This window comes from Callospermophilus lateralis, chromosome 2 (assembly GCF_048772815.1).
Source record: "Callospermophilus lateralis isolate mCalLat2 chromosome 2, mCalLat2.hap1, whole genome shotgun sequence".
NCBI classification, from domain to species: domain Eukaryota; kingdom Metazoa; phylum Chordata; class Mammalia; order Rodentia; family Sciuridae; genus Callospermophilus; species Callospermophilus lateralis.
In genome coordinates this window covers 155,498,259-155,516,859 of record NC_135306.1, presented here as the reverse complement: position 1 = coordinate 155,516,859, position 18,601 = coordinate 155,498,259, and the positions used below count along the sequence as shown (strand labels likewise).

Below are 18,601 nucleotides of genomic sequence, written 5' to 3'. Positions count from 1 at the left end.
CCCAGTACCCCCAAAAAAATAAAAGATAGGTGCTGCAATATGGATGAACCTTGAAAACATTGTCATGAGTGAAATAAACTAATCACAAAAGACCAGTACTGTATCAATCCATTTATATGAAATGCCCAAAAGAGGAAAATTCATAGAGACAGAGAATAGATTAAGGATTTCCAAAGGCTGAGGTGAGGAGGGAAGAATGGGAAATGACTGCTAATGAGTAAGGGGTTTGATTTGGGGGTGATGCAAATGTTCTGGAATTATATAGTGCCAGTGATTGTTAATATATAAAAAATTTTGGATTGTACACTGTTAATTGGTGAATTTTGTGATATGCAGAATTATACTTATTATAAAAAATAAACAATACATCTTTTTTTTAAAAAAAAATGGGGGGGTGGGGGTAAAACAAAAAGACATGGTGTCTGGGCTGGGGATGTGGCTCAAGCGGTAGCACGCTCGCCTGGCATGTGTACGGCCCAGGTTCTATCCTCAGCCCCACATACAAAGATGTTGTGTCTGCAGAAAACTAAAAAAAAATAAATAAATAAAAATTAAAAATTAAAAAATTCTCTCTCTCTCTCTCTCTCTCTCTCTCTCTTTCTCTCTCTCTCTCTTTCTCTCTCTCTCTAAAAAAAAGACAGACATGGTGTAATATATTTGTAGGAACAAAGGTGTATAAGATAGACATTGAGCAAGTATGCTAGTGCCGTTGAATGGGACAGGAATTATAGGAAGAAGAAAAACTTGAATAATATATAAAATTGGAATAAATGATACCACATCTCATCTTTCATCTAAGGATATTCACTGAAGATGAAATGGTGCAAAACATGAAAGGAACCCTGGATTAAGGAGAATATGGGGATCTATATACATGGACTTGGATGATATCCATATATAGATAATTCTTCATGTAATGGAAACATGATATTAACTAGGTATGGATGAAATGTAAGAAATGAGTTACCAAGCATAAATCAGGTTAGAAGTTCATTTTAAAAGACCAAATGAGTATTAAATAACCTAGGAAGAAGTAACAGAGAGATAGAATGAAACAATTCAAAAGAAAAAAGTATAGACAAAAAAAATCCAAATGGTGATATTGCTCTAGTTTTAACAATGATCACTGAGCTTAGAAACTCATAGATATTCTCAACCTTCATTCCTAAGCCTCATACTTTTCATGCAATTGAGCTTGTGTAGTAAGTGCCCAAATCAGGCTATTAAGTTGTAATTTACCATGGCAAATAAAAAAGCAATCTATGTGACAACACCCACAATGATACCAAGCAGAAACACAAAAAGGTTTTGATGAAAAATATATTTTAGTATAAGTAAAGCAGGGAAGAGAAAGTCACACTAAGACAGTCATTCTTTTGATCACGTGGCAAACATTTCCTAAAGTTACAATACCATTAAATCTAACTGGATGTGTGTTTTACACACAGGTATGGACACAACAGAAAACACTTCTGATGAACCTCTGCTCAGAGGCAAAAGGAGGCAAGATCTTCAAGAGATGCTGAGGCAAGTAGGACTGGATATTGAGTACTGGTTGCCCAGGCTGCAGCAAGGTCTGGGCTTGACCTGTCCTCAAGTCATAGAATACTTAACAGAAAAAGACCTCCAGAAACTGAAATCCCAGGTACGACATCCATGGGAGAAAAGGGCCCTGGAGAAGCTGGTTGCCCTGTCACAGTCAAATAGTCTTCCAGAGTTTCAGGAGTCACCAGTGGGGATGATAATGAAAAAGCAGAAGCAGGCAGAACAATTGCTGCAGGAGCTGGGAAACTTCTTATTAGAAGGGAGGCAGAGACAGGAAGAGGCAGTGAGGAAAAAAGAAGCAGAGCTGAGGCAAGCCATGGAGATCCCTGAAGAGTACTGGCCAGAGCCTGAAAAGCCCCTCAGGGAAGTCATGGAAATCATGCAGAGACAACTCAGTGCCAAGGAGCAGACACTGGCCCACAGGCAAAACCTCCCAGATAGAGACCTAATAAGATGGGCATCTGGAGGGCTAGCTCTGCAAGGGGTTTACCAAACATGCAAGCAAATGGACCTGATACAGAAGAGGGAGGAGCTAATCAGTGTCCCCAGGGATTTCTCCCTCTTTGGCCCCCAGCAAAGCACAAGAATGGAAACAAAACAATTTACATCTTTTCAAGAAGAATCCATGTTCACCCAGACAATAGAAAAGATGGGCTTCAGTGTAAGTGCCTCTGCCTATGGTGGAGGCTGGGGAATTCCAATAGAGACTGGAATGAATAAAAGCAAGCATTCAGAATCCAAGGAAACACAACAAGCAAGTTCTGAGTGTACATATTTCTGCTCAACTAAGTTCTGCTATGTCCCTCTGGCCTCTTGCTACTTTCACATGAATGAGCTTCAGCTATCCAAGCCTGCACTTCAGGAATTGAAATACATGGAAGAAGTCTTGGATCAGATGGCACACACAGATAACGTCCCCTTACTGAAGCAGAGGACTGAAATTTTCTTCCATAGGTTTGGCTCTCATGTAAACCAAGGTCCTATGCACCTGGGAGGAATCTATGGATGGAAGGCTATTTCAGAGGGATTCCAAAGTGACCAGCTGGCTGATGTGAAGCAGCAGGCAGCAGAGGTCCTGGATATTTACATAAAGGGAAGCTACAAGGGCTATGCAGTAAAAGTTGCTGGGGATATGAGTGTGTCAGACTCACATTGCAAAACAGTTTCCCAAAGCCAAATTTTACAAAATCTTCAAACCAAAATCCAACTATCTGTAGCCCAGATAGGTGGCCCAACAGAAGCAGATGGCCTTGTCCAGTGGAAAGCTGGCCTTAGTTCCAGCAATCAAACCTGGTGTGTCATTGACCGGGGACTTCAGCTGGTGCCCGTTTGGGACATCATCCTCTCTAGTCACAGAAGTGACTTTAAAGATCCCCTTAAGATAGCTAACTGCCTAAAAGACAACTACACTGCTCTGACTGGCCTCAGTGCACAGATCCAGGAGGGAAGTGGAATGTTGAGTGCTGGGAAGGAGGCAAGAGATTTCCTAGAGGAGGTAAAATCCTGGGAGGTAACTGATCCTGAAGTGCAGCTTCAAAAACTGATAGCATTCATGCAAACACTGAGTCAAAAAATTAATGGTTATGACACTTGGATTAACCAATGTCTCACAGACTGGGACCTACAGAATTTTCTAGTAAACATTGTCAATTTTAGCAAAAATTCTTCCAGACATAAAATTACTTTCATTAAATCACAGTTGCGCACTCTTCTGGATCCCCACGTCTACAAAGTGACAAACTTTCCTCAGGCTCGCTCCATCATGCAATGGATCTACTGGTCAGAGTCAGAGGAAGAACAGCTCAACATCTCCCAATTTTCTCAGTTTATTGAAATCTTAAAGGAAACACAGAATGAACTCTTTGAAGTGAATGTCAAGTGTGAAGACCAAGAAACAGAGAAAGAAGCTCAAAGAAAGTTCACCTATAAGGTCAGCTTAGCTCTCAGCAGCTTCCTGAATCACCTCCAAGCAACAGAGCAGACAGACACATACCTCTTGATACTTTCCACTGCAGCTGGTGCAGGATATCAGGTGGTAAGCAATATTTTTCGGTATCTCCTGGGCCACGATGAGCTAAACTTCCTACTGGATGAAATGCAAACTGCCTTCAATAAATACCAGGAACTTAAAAATATTTCCAACTACAGAGCTCATGCATTCCTAGTGCTCACAGGTCTGACAGCCAAAGCTGGAGTAGTAGCTGTTTCTCTAGAAGAGAAGATACAACGCATGGAGTTTATGAAAAAACATATGGGACAATTTATTTCTGAAGAAGTTGTACATGTCCTCTCTAAACTTGGGGCAGATCATGATTGGGAAAACCTAGAAAGAGACTTGAGGTTACTCATTTATGGGGATTATGGAGCCACCATCTCTTCTTTGAAAATGGATGAGGTCAAAAGACAGCTACAAAGTCTTCTCCATGAAAGAAAACAGCCCTGTGAATCAGATATTAATGCAAATAACACAAGTGAAGTGATAGAAAACAGAGCCTTTCTAGATTTACTCCAGCGTCTTGGCCTAGAACATTACTACCCAAAAAGGATGAGTAGAGCTGACTTCCATTTGATCTACAAGACTTCTGTGTGCAACACCCAGCCCAAATCTGAACAGGAACTTCCCTTCTATTTCCTTCAGAAGCTACTGATGCTGGATTATGGACTGAGGTACCAAGCCTTCAAAGAGGATGAAAACATAGAACATCAGGTCTCTTCAAGTACCTCCAAACAGGAAAATGAGGCTATTGATCCTTATGAAGACTTTTTTGAAGATGGTGATAGTCTTACTAATCCTTTGAGAACAGAGTCCAGGCCCCACATTCACCCCATGGATATTCAGATGGCCATTTTTCACTGTGCAGATGATTTTGCCAGACAATATATTTTGACCAAATTATCCATATGTCAATTTGCCCTGCCTCTCCTGGTGCCAAATCCCTGTACATCTCAAATTGAATTCTCTCTCTGGTCTCTCAGACAAATTAGGAGAAGTTGGCAGGAAGGAAAGAAATCACCACAAGGGAAGAACAGTCACAAGAATCTTCACATGTGCCGTGTCTCCACTCCCATTGTGTCCTTCATTAGAGTAGGCAGTGACCTGTCTGCTTCCAAATCTCAGATCATGAACTGTCTTCTCAGTGAACATAAACATGATGTGTTTTTCCACCGACACTGCAGAGAAAGCAGCAAGAATTGCCTCTTGATGCGGGGTGTGGTGGAAATCTGCTGGTTCTGCCCTGGAGGGGAAGAGGACAGGTTTGACAACTGTGTGACCTTCATGAACCTTCATGGAGATGCAAAGGAACATAAGAGGCAGCTCACCTTCCTGCAGGACGTCTCTTCTCTCATTGTGGTCCTCATGTCTGCTTCTGATGAAAATAAAGAAAACAAAAAAATAGTCTGTGACCTGTGGCAAACATCAAGACCTCTGATCTGCTTACTTGATGACAAAGAAAAATTCAAAGCCAATAATGGTGGTAGAAGAGTGAAAATTGGCCTGAGGAACAGAAATGAGGCAGAATTGACAGAGGAACTCACAACTACCATCAGACGTTTGCTAGAGCTCTGTGACACTGCTCTCAGCATGGAGCACTGCTCTCCAATTGCTCGCCAGCAAGGATTTCTTATTGATGAAGACCAGAAAAATTGCAAGGAAGCCAAACAAAAGGCTGAGACTATCATGAACCTCCTAAAAGAAACAGAGTTGTCTCAGATGAAGGAAAAATTTCTACCCCTTCAGGGACAACTATGGCATCTTTGGTGTAAGAAGGACAAAGAACTGTATCATTTGAGAGAAAAGGGGAATAGAAGCATTGAGCAACACAAGAGTGATGTTGAGACAGATAAACAAATAATACGACATCAGCAGTTGACAACAGCCTTTCCTCTTAAAGATATAATGGGATTTGTCCTTCAAATTCTCCATGAATATTCAGAAACTCACACTGTACTCTACTTCTTACAATGGATGAGTATGTTTTTGGATAGCCTGACTGCAGAGCATTTGGAAAACTTGCATGAAAAACTAATTCATTTGTGGTCAAATGAACAAACAGAAAAGCAAAAATCCCAAACCAGCAACTTGAAACTCTGGCAAAATAAAATAGAAGCCATATCTACTGAGATTACTGACTGTACCTTGGGAATTGAGCAGTTTCTCAGAGAAGTTGGCCAGATCTATGAAGCTCTGGAAGAAACTTCTGCCAAAAGAGAGACAATTTTTCTCTCCCTTCCCCAAATTGCTGCAGACCTGATGATAGCTGGTGTCCCCATAGAGCTGATGGATGGAGATGCTTCCTATGTGCCCCTAAAGTGGGTGGCAGCTATTCTTGACAAGCTCTCTGAGAAACTTGGAGACAAACGTCTCTTTGTTCTCTCTGTCCTTGGCCTGCAGAGCTCTGGAAAGTCCACTCTGATGAATGCTCTTTTTGGACTGCAGTTCAGTGTAAGTGCAGGCAGGTGTACCAAGGGGGCCTACATGCAGCTCCTAAAGGTGGATGAGTCATCCAGAGAGGAACTTGGCTTTGATTTTTTGCTTGTTGTAGACACAGAAGGACTTCGGGCCCCAGAACTCAACAACAAGTCCCAGAATTGGGACAACGAGTTAGCCACCTTTGTCATTGGACTTGCAAACTTGACTCTGATCAATATATTTGGGGAGAATCCATCAGAAATGCAAGATATCCTACAGATAGCTGTCCAAGCCTTTCTGAGGATGAAACAAGTGAAAATCTCCCCAACTTGCATATTTGTGCATCAGAATGTAGGAGAAATGACAGCTAAAGACCGAACTACAGAAGGACGAAGGCGGTTAGAGCAGAGGCTAGATGAAATGGCAGCACTGGCTGCTAAACAAGAAGAGTGCTCAGATGTAACCCACTTCAGTGACGTCATCAAGTTTGATGTCAATACTCACGTGTACTACTTTGCTCACCTCTGGGATGGCAATCCCCCAATGGCCCCTCCCAATCCTCGCTATAGCCACAATGTCCAGGAACTGAAAAGTAGAATCCTTTTGACTGCCAAACAGGAATCCAGAGGAAGTATCATGAGGATATCAGACGTAAAATTCAGAGTTCAAGATTTGTGGAGAGCCCTGGTAAGTGAGAACTTCATTTTCAGTTTCAGGAACACCCAAGAGGTCATGGCCATGAGCAAACTGGAAACCATGTATAACCACTGGACCTGGGAGCTCCGGAGTCACATGTTGAACTTGCAGAACCAGCTTCACATTCAGATTCAGAATAGAAAAATTCTGACACTTACAGAAAGCATGATTGAGGATCCAGTTGTAAAAATATATGAAACCATCAAGCAAGAATTTGAAAAATATTTTACTGAAGACACAGAGAGTTATATACTCATCCAGTGGAAAGCCCATTTTGAAAATAAGCTACTAGTCCTTAAAGACTCACTTATTTCGGACACTAAAAGAAAAGCCAATGAACTAATTAGTCTCAAAGAAAGTCAAGAACGGTTGGAACAGAAAAAGAAGGTATATCAAAATGAATTATTTGAGAGGAGCCAAAAGTTGGCTTTAAGTGTAAAAGGTAAAGAATTGAGTGAAGAAGATTTACGTGAGAAATTCAACCAACTTTGGGGAAAATGGGTCTGTGAAGTGTCCTCAAATGTCCCTCAAGCCACAGAGCCTAACATTGATGTGGATACTGAAAACATCCTTTTGGATTATTTCAAAAAGGAGAAAAACATAGTGGAAAAACTAAAGAGAAATACTGAAGAAGATTTTCATATAGATTTTGGAAAACATGTCAAGATGTATACAGAATCTGGTGCTTTCTCAAAGAACTTAGAGGCCTGTGATAAAGTGCCCATTAATATGACTACTGAACGCATTTTTTCAAGATTTGATGAATATATTAACAGCATTTGGAGTCACCAACGTGATTATCATCAAAGTGACTTCCATGAAATCCTGAGAGTAGTAGAAAATGAAGTGAATTCTGCACTCACTAAGGATAGATATATATTTACCAGTGAATACAAAATCAAATTATGTTGGTGCTTATTTCGTAGAGCGTCGAAACATTTTAAGGAAATGCACAGGGCATTTAAGACAGTAAATGATCCTGTAAACTATCTAGAAAGCAAGAAAAATGATTTTTTCATGAGTTTCAAGATCTCCTGCCAAGGTGCAACCTCTATCACGTCTTTTGTTGATTTTCTGTGGCACAAGCTCACTCCTGCTGTCTCTGACACCATATGGGAAAAAATGATCATTAAAATAACTGGGGACATGAGAGTTACCTGTCCTGCATTCAGTGGAAACAGGGCTAACCTGGAAAAACACATTCTCATCTCTCTAGCAGAAGAAGAAAATTTTGACAATTATTGGCAGTACATTCATGATCCAGAATCATTCTTTAGGACTTACACTGAAAATCATATTAAAATGTACTGTTCAGGCAAAGGTGGTGAAAAAATAAAAACTTTTTTCAAAATCTGTTTAGATGACATCAAGAATGCCATTCTCTCTGCCACTCATGAATCCACAGCAGTAGCTAAAGATACAAGCAGCACTGCATCTGAGTGGCTGGATTTGTTCTGTGACTACCTAGGGAACAAGTTGATCCTCCCACGAAGAGACTTGATAAGCATTGAGCACCAGGAAATAAAAGATATGGAGTTTCTCAAAGAAGCCATGAGTACAGCTTTGGATCCTGCAATGAAAAAAGTAGAACAAAATTTTTCAAGTAGGAATATAGATGAAATGTTTCCTGAAATTGGGAAAATCCTCTCTAAACATCTCTGTGGCTGCTGGAAACAGTGTCCCTTCTGTAAAGCAATATGTACAAACACAATTCCTAAACATGATGGAGACCACAGTGTTCCATTTCATCGTCTTCGGGCTGTCAATGGATCTAACTGGTATAGAACAGACCACTTTGTCATTGATTGCTGTTCTAGTTTAGTTGCAAGTGATCGTTTGTTTGCTTTGACAGATGATTGTAATATTCCTTATAAGAACTATCGGAAGGCTGGAAGGAATTTTGCCACATGGAACATCACCCCAGATTCATCCACCCAGCCATACTGGAAATGGTTTGTCTGTCACTTCAGAACAAAGCTGGAAGAAAAATATCAGCTAAAATTTGAAAATAGAGGTCAAATCCCTGATGAATGGGCAAAAATCACAAAGCAGTATGTGCTTGATGAGTTGAAAAAGCAATAATCCCCAATGAACACATAAGAATATTAGCATCTGAACAAAAATCAGAGTACATAACCAATCTTAAAACACATCCTCCTTATAACTAGAATTTTGAATAGTCAACTTTGTGAATAAAGTATGTAAAAATAGATGCTTAACATTTGGGGAGTTTGAGTGTCTATAAAATGTCTTTATTTTTCTTTGCCTCAATTCCATCTGGATGAGAAAAAAATTACTAAAATAGGATCATATGACAAAATAAAATAAAATGTACTTAAAATACCTATGTCATGCTTTGAAATATTATTCTGAATTTTTAAAAAATCTATCTCAAAGAAACTCATCATTACACAAGAAATTAAAAGCCATTGCATGTTTCTACAAATTCCTACAAATTACTCTTAACTGCATGGCAGTTGAACAAATATACAGGTCTTGACTGGAAACTACTGATGGACTTTAACTCCTTGAGTGAATATTTTTCACTGTTTCAATTTATGAAGAAAATTTACTAACTCTTTTTTTAAAATCTTTTAAAAATAGCTTTATTAAGATAGAATTCACATATCATACAATTCACCCAATTAAAGCTGTACAATCTAATGTTTTTCCCTTTGTATTGGCACATTATAATTATACATAACAGTGGGATTTGTTACAATATGTTCATATGTGCACACAATAAAACAGTATAATTTGAACAATTTTATTCCCCAGTATTTCCCCTTTCCTTCCCCTCCCTCTCCATGATTCCTTTTGTCTACTTACTGGTCTCCCTTCTATTTATTTTTTAATTTGTTCTAATAGGTTATACATGACAGTAGAGTGCATGTTGACACATTGTATAGAAATGGAGCAAAACTTCTCATTCCTCTGGCTATACATGGAGCAGAGTAGTGTAATCATATGTGTATATAGGGTAATAATGTCTGTCACATTCTACTGTCCTTCTCATCCCCACAGCCCCACCCCTCCCCTCACTCCCTACTGCACAATCCAAAGTTCCTTCATTCTTCCCTACCACACCCCCACTATGAATCAGCATCTACTTATCAGAGAAAACAGTTGGCCTTTGGTTTTGGGGGGATTAGCTTATTTCACTTAGCAGAATGTTCTCTAGTTCCATCCATTCACTTGCAAATGCCATAATTTCATTTTCCTTTAAGACTGAGTACTATTCCATTGTGTATACCTACCACATTTTCTTTATCCATTTATTTGTTGAAGAGCATCTAGTTTGGTTCCATAGTTTAACTATTGTGAATTGAGCTGTGATAAATATGTGGAGGTTTCACTGTAGTATGCTGATTTTAAGTCTTTTAGGTATAAAGCAAAGAGTAGAATAGCTAAGTCAAATGATGGGTCCATTCCAAGTTTTCTAAGGAATCTCCATACTGCTTTCCAACCAAGTTACCAACCCACCAGCAATGTATAATTATACCTTTTCCCCCTACATCCTTGCCAACACTTATTAGACTTGCATTCTTGATAACTGCCATTCTGACTGGAGTGAGATGAAATCTTAGAGTAGTTTTGACTTTCATTTCTCTAATTGCTAGAGATTATGAACATTTTTTTCATGTTTGTTGACTGTATTTCTTCTTCTGTGAAGTGTCTATTTAGTTCCTTAGCCCATTTATTGATTGGGTTATTTGGGATTTCAGGGTGTCAAGTTTTTTGAATTCTTTATATATTCTGGATATTTGGGCCTACTTTTTCTTCTATTAGGCACAGGGTCTCTGTTCTAGTGCCTAAGTCTTTGATCCACTTTGAGTTGATTTTTGTGCAGAGATAGATAGAGGTTTAATTTAATTTTGCTACATATGGATTTCCAGTTTTTCTAGCACCAGGTGTTAAAGAGGCTATCTTTTTTTTCAATGTATGTTTTTGGCACTTTTGTCTAGTATGAGATAACCATATTTACATGAATTTTTCTCTGTGTCTTCTATTTTGTACCATTGGTCTATGTGACTATTTTGTGCCAGTATCAGGCCATTTTTGTTACTATTGCTGTGTATTATAGTTTAAGGTCTGGTATTCTGATGCTTCCTGCTTCACTTTTCTTACTTTGGCTATACTGGGTCTTTTACTTTTCCAAATGAATTTCTTTTAAAGAGGGGATTCAAAGGCTACATTTCAAGTGTTGTGCTCGCTGTTCGAGTTGTAATTCACTTGTTAATTTGGGAGATAGTCATTACTGATATTTTCTGGTATCATCCCCTAAATATGGATTAATTAATTCCTATGATGGGTGTGTACTCAAGGACAGATAAATCTGTCTAAAATGGGAAAGAAAGGTAATCCTATTCCCCCTGAGATAGGGAGGAGCAGGGAGAGAGGAAGAGAAACATGTCCATTTTAAAAATAAGTTTCAGTGACAGAGAAAGCAAGGGCTTGTTCAAAGCATAAAGTTCAAAGCATAAAGTGGACCACTGTTACACTGATTTCCTATCACTCCAGTTAGAATGGCAGTCATCAAGAATACAAAAAAAAAGAATACAAACAATAATACATGCTGAAGAGTATGTGGAGAAAAAGGGAAACTATTACACTATTGGTGGATTTATAAATCAGCAGAACTATGGAAATCAGTATGGCGATTCCGCAAAAGACTAGGCATGGAACCACCATATGACCCAGCTTACCACTCCTCGGTATTTATCCTAAAGAATGAAAGCCAGCAAACTATAGTGACGCAAGTATACTCCTGATTGTAGTAGCACATTTCACAATAACTAAACTATGGAACTGAGAAACTGATGTGACTCCCTTTTGGAAAAACCAGCCAGTACCTCAGAGCAGGGCTGGTCCAAAGGTGGGTGTTGACCCTTATCCATGGAAAACCCATTCCTAAGCACATAGCTACCTTGCTGAGTCATTTGTCCATAAAGACCAAAAGAATGCCTGAGGCCTAATTTCGAACCATAGCAACAACCAATCAGAGTGAGACAGGGAAGATAACCTGAAATACCAAGGGTCGGGACTCACTCCTTGGGATCTCTCTCTATGTTGGAAACAATTGTGAGTCCAGGCTCCAGCTTGCAATAAAGACTCTTGTGTGATTGCATCGGATTTGGCTCCTAGAGTAATATTGGGGTCTCACGAATCTGGCATTTCAGAACCAGACTCACTGTCCATCATTGGATGAGTTTATAAGAAAATGTGGTATATGTACACAATAGAACTTTATTCAGCCAAAAATAAATATGAAATTATGTCATTTGTAGGAAAATGAATGGAACTTGAGAACATTGTGTTAAGTGAAATAAGTCAAACTCAGATGGGTAAAGGTCAGTTGTGGAAATTAGAGAGGAAAAAGGAAAAGAAAGTGTGAAGTGAGTCTCATGAAAATTAAAGAAAGATCAATAGAGTAAAGGAAAGGGTTCAGGGGAAGGAAAGCAAGGAGGGAGAGGAGAAATATTGGGGAATGATATAGGCCAAATTCTACTGTTACATTGTGTGCATGTATGAATGTGCAAGAAATCCCACTATTACGTAAAACCACAATGCACCAATAAAAACTTGGAAAACAAAAATAATTTGAAGAGTGGCCAAGGTCAGGAATGTCACATCATAAAAATATCGTGCCACAAAACAAACCAAAAAAAGAATAAATTTATGTTTTGGGCTCTACTTTTGGTAGAATCTAAGTGAAGATACTAGGGAAATTATATTTTTAATGCCATTCAAAATCAAATTTCTTACTTTTCCTGTTCAATATCAATGTAATTTCTTTGTATACTGTTATTTTTGTCAAAGTTATTGCTTAGCTTTTTAATGAATTAATTTATCTATAAATTTCAAATATTTTTCTGTTGGAATAATATAATTTTGACACTTTATTTCTAATCATTGGATATTTCAATTGAGAAATTTGTAAAATATTTTGTAAATAATTATAAATATCATTGAAAAAAATGTTAGGATAGAAATCAATGGAGAAACAAACCATTTTCACATATTATCATGGAAATAACAATTCCTAAAACTGATATGTAGTAATAAAAATCTGATCAAAATCACAGCAGGTATCTTGTGTGTGTGTTGAATTTGATAAGCTGTTTTGAAAATTGATATGATATACCAAGACATTATAAGAAAAAAGAAAAAAAGGAAAGAAAAGTGACTTGGGTAGAAAGAAATCTTCGATTCGAGAATAAGATGTTTAATTTCAAGGCTACAATGTGGTACTAAGTCCCTGGGACTAGAGCACCTACCATGCACCTGAATGTTTTTCATTTTAGATATCAACAATAATATGGTTGAAGACCAAATTAGGAAGAACAAAAGGCACAATGCATAAGTGGGGATCATAGAAGGAAGGTTTGGAACTTTGTATGCCATTTTTTCAGGACACTGTAGAAAATGTGTACTTTATTCTCCGTCTTTTTTAAAAGAAAAGAGAAAACATAATAATCTATCATGCAGAGTGTTCAGTCTGTCCAAGGCACTGCAACCCATGTCACTGGAGAGTGGGAGGGCCATCTGCGACCCTATTGCCAAGGTGATATGAACATATGTCCCACTGCTATCACTCTTTTGCATTTCTGAGAAAAATCAAAGACATAGAGATAAGATTTTCATAGCAATATATTTCCTTGTGGAATTATTTTAAATTGGGAAATCTGGGCATGAACTTAAAAAACCAAACAAATGAAGGAAATTAAATAAGTTATGAGATATTTACCTGATGAAAATTGTATGGCTATTACAATTAAAGTTCCAGAAAATTTCTCAAGGTACAACATCAATGAAACAGCAAAAAAAAAATGAATTTTTAGTACATGCCCAATTGTGTACAATTCCCAACAGTATATACCTATGTATATGTATGCATGTAAAATACATATAATATAAATATTTTACATATATATGTAAAACCAGAATAAATTGTGAAAGGAAAATGAGATTACTATTATAGAATTAAAGTTACCTTTAAAACATATTTCTCTATTGTCTATATTTTTCAACCATAGGCAGGGATCACTCACCCCGGAACAAAATTAAATGAAATATCAATTTTACAATATTGAATTGACAACATTATTTTGGTGTTTTTAATATTTTTAAGCTGGAAAATATTGTTTAATTTTTATGATAAGCACAAGAATAGACTTAAATGATTTTCATTAGCCCATTAAAGTAGAAGTTGCTGTTACCTACACTGTATGAACTACTGTTAGTCTACACAGGGATTAAAATCAGAGAGGGGTCTTTTTTCAATTGATTCTTTAAGTGATACATTTTAAAAACATAAAAATTATACATGTTAATGGAATACCATGTAATATTTGAATTATGTGTACATTGCACAATTTTTAAATCAGGTTAAACATATTTATTTCCTTGAACTATTATCATTTATGGTGAAAATTTTAATAATTCTTCTATTTTTTTTTGAAATGCTTTGAATGTTATTGCTTTCTATATTCACCATACTATGCAATCATACATTGCTTCTTGCCCCTATCTAGTCATAACTCATAGAGAAGGATCTTGCACTTGTACAGTGCCCATAGCACTGAGATGTTGAAAAGAAATGAGAAAGAGAAAGAGGAACAAAGGATAATGAAAGAAGGAGAGAAAGCAGGGGAAAAGGCAAAGAAGGAGAGAAAATCTAAAACAGTTTAAAATATAAACATGAATATTTAAGTGGAAGGCTAGAGTTGCTATGCTTACAACATAAACAAAGGTGAATTTTAAATTACAGTCATAGTTAGGTAATTTTTATGGATGGTCTTATGAATGTTAGACACAGAAGGAATATTGAGTGTTTCAGGCAGGCACAGTAGAGAGCACAGATGATTTGAAACATTGAATGGTTTGATTCATCTGCCACACATTTTGACCTCTACACTAGTCTACACACTCTCACATCAGGCTGAATAATCTTAAACATAAAGGAGATTCTGTTTTCTTCCCTGGAGCACTTCAATGGCCTGCTATAATATTTGTAATAAAATACCAACTCCTTTCTCTAGAAATAAGACCCAACATGATGTAGCCCTTTGTAACCTCTCCTGCCTTATTTGCAGCTCTGTCCTTTCTTTGAACTACAACCACACTGACCCTCTTCTATATTCTCAAGTTCAAGAGCTTCCTGAAGCTCTTGATTTGGCTGTCTCCTTATTTTTGTTTAATTTTTCTTGCTGCTCAGTTTACCATCTACCCTCTCACAAAGGCTATCCATGACCACGTTCATGTCACTTACCAACATCTGTTGTCATTATAAGTATTTATTACCTTGCTTATTGATCAATTAGGTGATTCAAAGATTCATTGCTTGCATGCCTCTCCCAGTGATTGCTAAACTTTATGAAAGTAGAAACATCTCTGCCAAGTACAACATTCAGTTCAATGATGTCACATAGTAGGAACTCATAAGATGTTTTGATTAGTTTTTGAAGCTTATATAATGAATGATGATTTAGAGTAGAAAGAGATTTTAAACATTAGCCCCATGAACATTCAACTTCTTATTGAAAATGACCATAGGAACTTAAAATGAGAAAGAGGATTTCAGAGAAGCCATGGAAATATACCAGAAGACAGAACAATGATGTTGAAAAAGAAGCAGCAGATAGTGCACTCTCACTTATGGTCACATGAAAAAGAACAATGAAATGCTGGTAATAAAGATAGAGATTACAGGAGATGAGCAGGCTTTACTTAAAAAAGTGATGGCTACTTTTTTTATGTCAAAATTGAGACTATGGCAGAAAATTCAGTTAGAGAATGCCACAGGTGTTTACAGTTTAAATGGGGAAATAATTTGATATTGAGTGCCAAAAAAAATGAAAGTCACTTAATGGTAATTATTATAAAGCCAGCAACTGCATATGGTTCAAGAAATACTACCCAAAGGGTTGTATATAATAGAGGTTTATAATGTTCCAGATGACTCAGATTCTATTTTTATATATATTTTTTTATTGGATCATTATAGAGGTACATAATGTTGAGATTCATAGTTTCACATTTGAATATATGCACAACATAGCAATATAAATGGCCAATATTATTCCCCAATACTTCCCCTTTTCCTCTCCTATTTTGCTCTGCTGTGCATTGCTTTTTTTCCTCTATTTCTGCATGTTCTTTCTTTTAATTTCTTTTGTTAGAGATTAAAATTCTTTGAAATCTGTATTTTAAAAATTTCATGCTCTTAAATTGACCAAACATTCAAATCAAAACCAATTTTATCCTAACCAACATCCAACAAGGTAAAACAGAAAATATTTTTCTTAGTTTTTATAGTTGATTTTTATTGTGAACACAGAAACAATTGATTCAAGGCAGCCAACACTCACCTGCTTCTCTGCGAGTTGGAATGAAAACAGAAAGAGAGCAGATCCTCATCAAAGTGGGTGACTGAGAAGATGCTCAGTGGACAGAGACTTGGAGAAGCCCAGGCACTCTAGAGAGTGGAACAGAAAATGTGCCCTGCAGGAAGCACACATCAGTGTGGGGGATGCAGCAGCAACTCTAGGGCAGGAGTAACAGAGAGGAAGGGAAAGACAGTGGATGGAACCAGAACAGAAATTGAAACACTGCAGAAGGACATTCCAAACCCAGATGATCTGGAACCTGCAGAGCACTATTGGTGCTCTAATGAGAAAACATCTTCAGATGGCTTCATCTAAGCTTGCTGATTCTGCAAAACAAAAGTGCTTGCTCAGTGAATACATCTCTTGAGGCTTGGCTTGGCCCCAGGGAAGGGAGCACCACTGAAACAAACTCACTAAAATCTCTTTCCAGTGGGAAATCAGTTGGTGATGTGAACACAGAAGAAGCTGCTTCCCCTTAAGACTCAGGTCAGGCAGCCAGCTGAAGAGGCTCAGGAGTCTGAACAGACACACACATGATCACACCAGGAACCTGGGCTTGGAAGGCCAGAGTCCTAGGTGTGGATTGTGTGGGACCTAGAGCCCCCCTTTGCAGATTGTTACCACACCCACCCACTAGGCATCCCAAAGGACACTGGAGACCCAGACTGGCCACAGTGCTGGGCATCAGCCCAGTCTTTGAAGTACATTGGACTAATTATTTCAGAGAAGGTTTCTGCCCTTGCACATCACAGTGCATGATAGCTCTTACTGGTGAATAGGGCAGATGAGAGCTATTCCAACTGGCTGCAGTTTCAATCCAATCTTGTTTGTTATCTGGAAAGTAAAGCAAAAGTTAGGAAAAAGAGGTGAATAACCCCCATCCTCTGCTATCTCCAAGGATTGCCTAAGACAAGGAAGGAAATGCCAGTCCTTACAGGGAGCTAACATCCACTTTGTGTGCAGGGTTCAACCCCTCAGCAGAGCCAATACTAGACACTTTGTTGTTTGGTATATACATACACACACAAATATATACACATAAGTGTGTGTGTGTGTGTGTGTGTGTGTGTGTACACACACACACATATATGTATATATACATATATATATATATATATGTTTTGTATAAAACTTCTATATATAAACATATATATACACACACTCATTTTTCTCTTCTTTTACTCAATTTTCCTTGTAAGACTCAAATGTTTTTCCTTCTTCTTTTCTTAAGTTGTGGCTTTGCTTTTCTATCTCTACCTGCTTTTTCTTTTTTTCTTTCTGTATTTTCTAGTGTTTATGTTGTGTGCCTTTTCTTTTTCTCTGGTGCTCATTTTTTTGTAATCATTTTTTGACCATTTAATTCATTCCATATTATTTTTGCCCCTGCCATTCCTAGTGGTGGTGGTGTGACATTTGTGGTTTTTACTCTATTTCTATATCTAATTGACCCTTATTTGTCATTGTTTTTCCCTAGCTGTTTTCTTCATCCTATGTCATGTGGGAATAGAACCTGACACTTCAAATACACTGGGAATATGATCTGCCACTGAATTATACTCACAAATCAGCTAAGAAAAACTGCACCTCACTGATCAGCTAAGGAAAATTGCACCTTACTCCACCCAGGACCCAGTCCTATTCAAACCGTGATAGATACTTCAACTTAATGAACAGGAGAGGAAAGAAGTCCCCATGTAATTACTGAACCCCAAGTAGGTATGGCTGGAGGGGGTAGTTATGGAGACTAGCTCCTGCATAATCTCCCCCACAGCTACAGCAGACCACCCTGCAGACAGCACACTGTTGACAAATATAGAGGAGTAACCTCAAACATTGCATCCCGTATACTCTGCTGTCTTCAACACATTTACCTAATCTACCAGAAAGATTCCACTCTTGGGAGACCCACAGAGGAAGTGAAACCCTCAGAATCTGACACAGTTCTGTGTCAAAACTCACCCATCTTAGCCAAAGAAGCGACAGGAAAACTACACTATTAATTCTATTTGGAACTAAATTCAACTCTGCACAACAAACCAATGGTTTAAAGAACATTATGAAGAGAAGATGGTGCCCTAAGAAGACCCTCATATAAAAGTGGAAAGCATACACAACCCAACAGGTATGAACATCTCAACATAGAAACTCAAGAAATATGGGGGGAAAAAGGCATCAGTAATCCTCCAAATTTTTATAACTGACTAGTAACTAACTCCAAAGTTACTGAATTGCATGAAATGCTGGAAAAGGGCTTCAAAAGTATGATTTTAAATAGTTAACAAATTCAAATAACTTCAAAATGAACAGTTGAATTAAGAAAAACAAGGTAGCATATGAAAGAGCAATTAAATAGAGCAAGATTCTATAATAATAAAAACTGAAGTATTGAAAATGCAAAGTTTAATATATCAAATAAAAACCACTTGAAAGACTCATGATAGATGATATCAAGCTGAAAAAATAATAGCAGGGTTTGTAGAAAAGGTTGATGAAATGTTACATTCAGAAATAATTAAGAAAAATAAGCATAAACAGAACATACAAAATTATGACACATGAT

General features: G+C 37.7%; 1 protein-coding gene across 1 annotated transcript; it reads left to right on the top strand.

The window, feature by feature from the left end:
• The first annotated feature begins 1,450 nt into the window (after positions 1-1,450).
• LOC143391457 (interferon-induced very large GTPase 1-like) lies at positions 1,451-8,734 on the top strand. Its single transcript, XM_076844160.1, has one exon. The coding sequence runs from the start codon at positions 1,451-1,453 to the stop codon at positions 8,732-8,734; it is 7,284 nt and encodes a 2,427-aa protein (XP_076700275.1).
• Positions 8,735-18,601: the final 9,867 nt, after the last annotated feature.

Excerpts from the sequence above, each read along its gene's own strand:
- LOC143391457 (XM_076844160.1), top strand. The coding sequence starts at position 1,451 with ATGGACACAACAGAAAACACTTCTGATGAACCTCTGCTCAGAGGCAAA.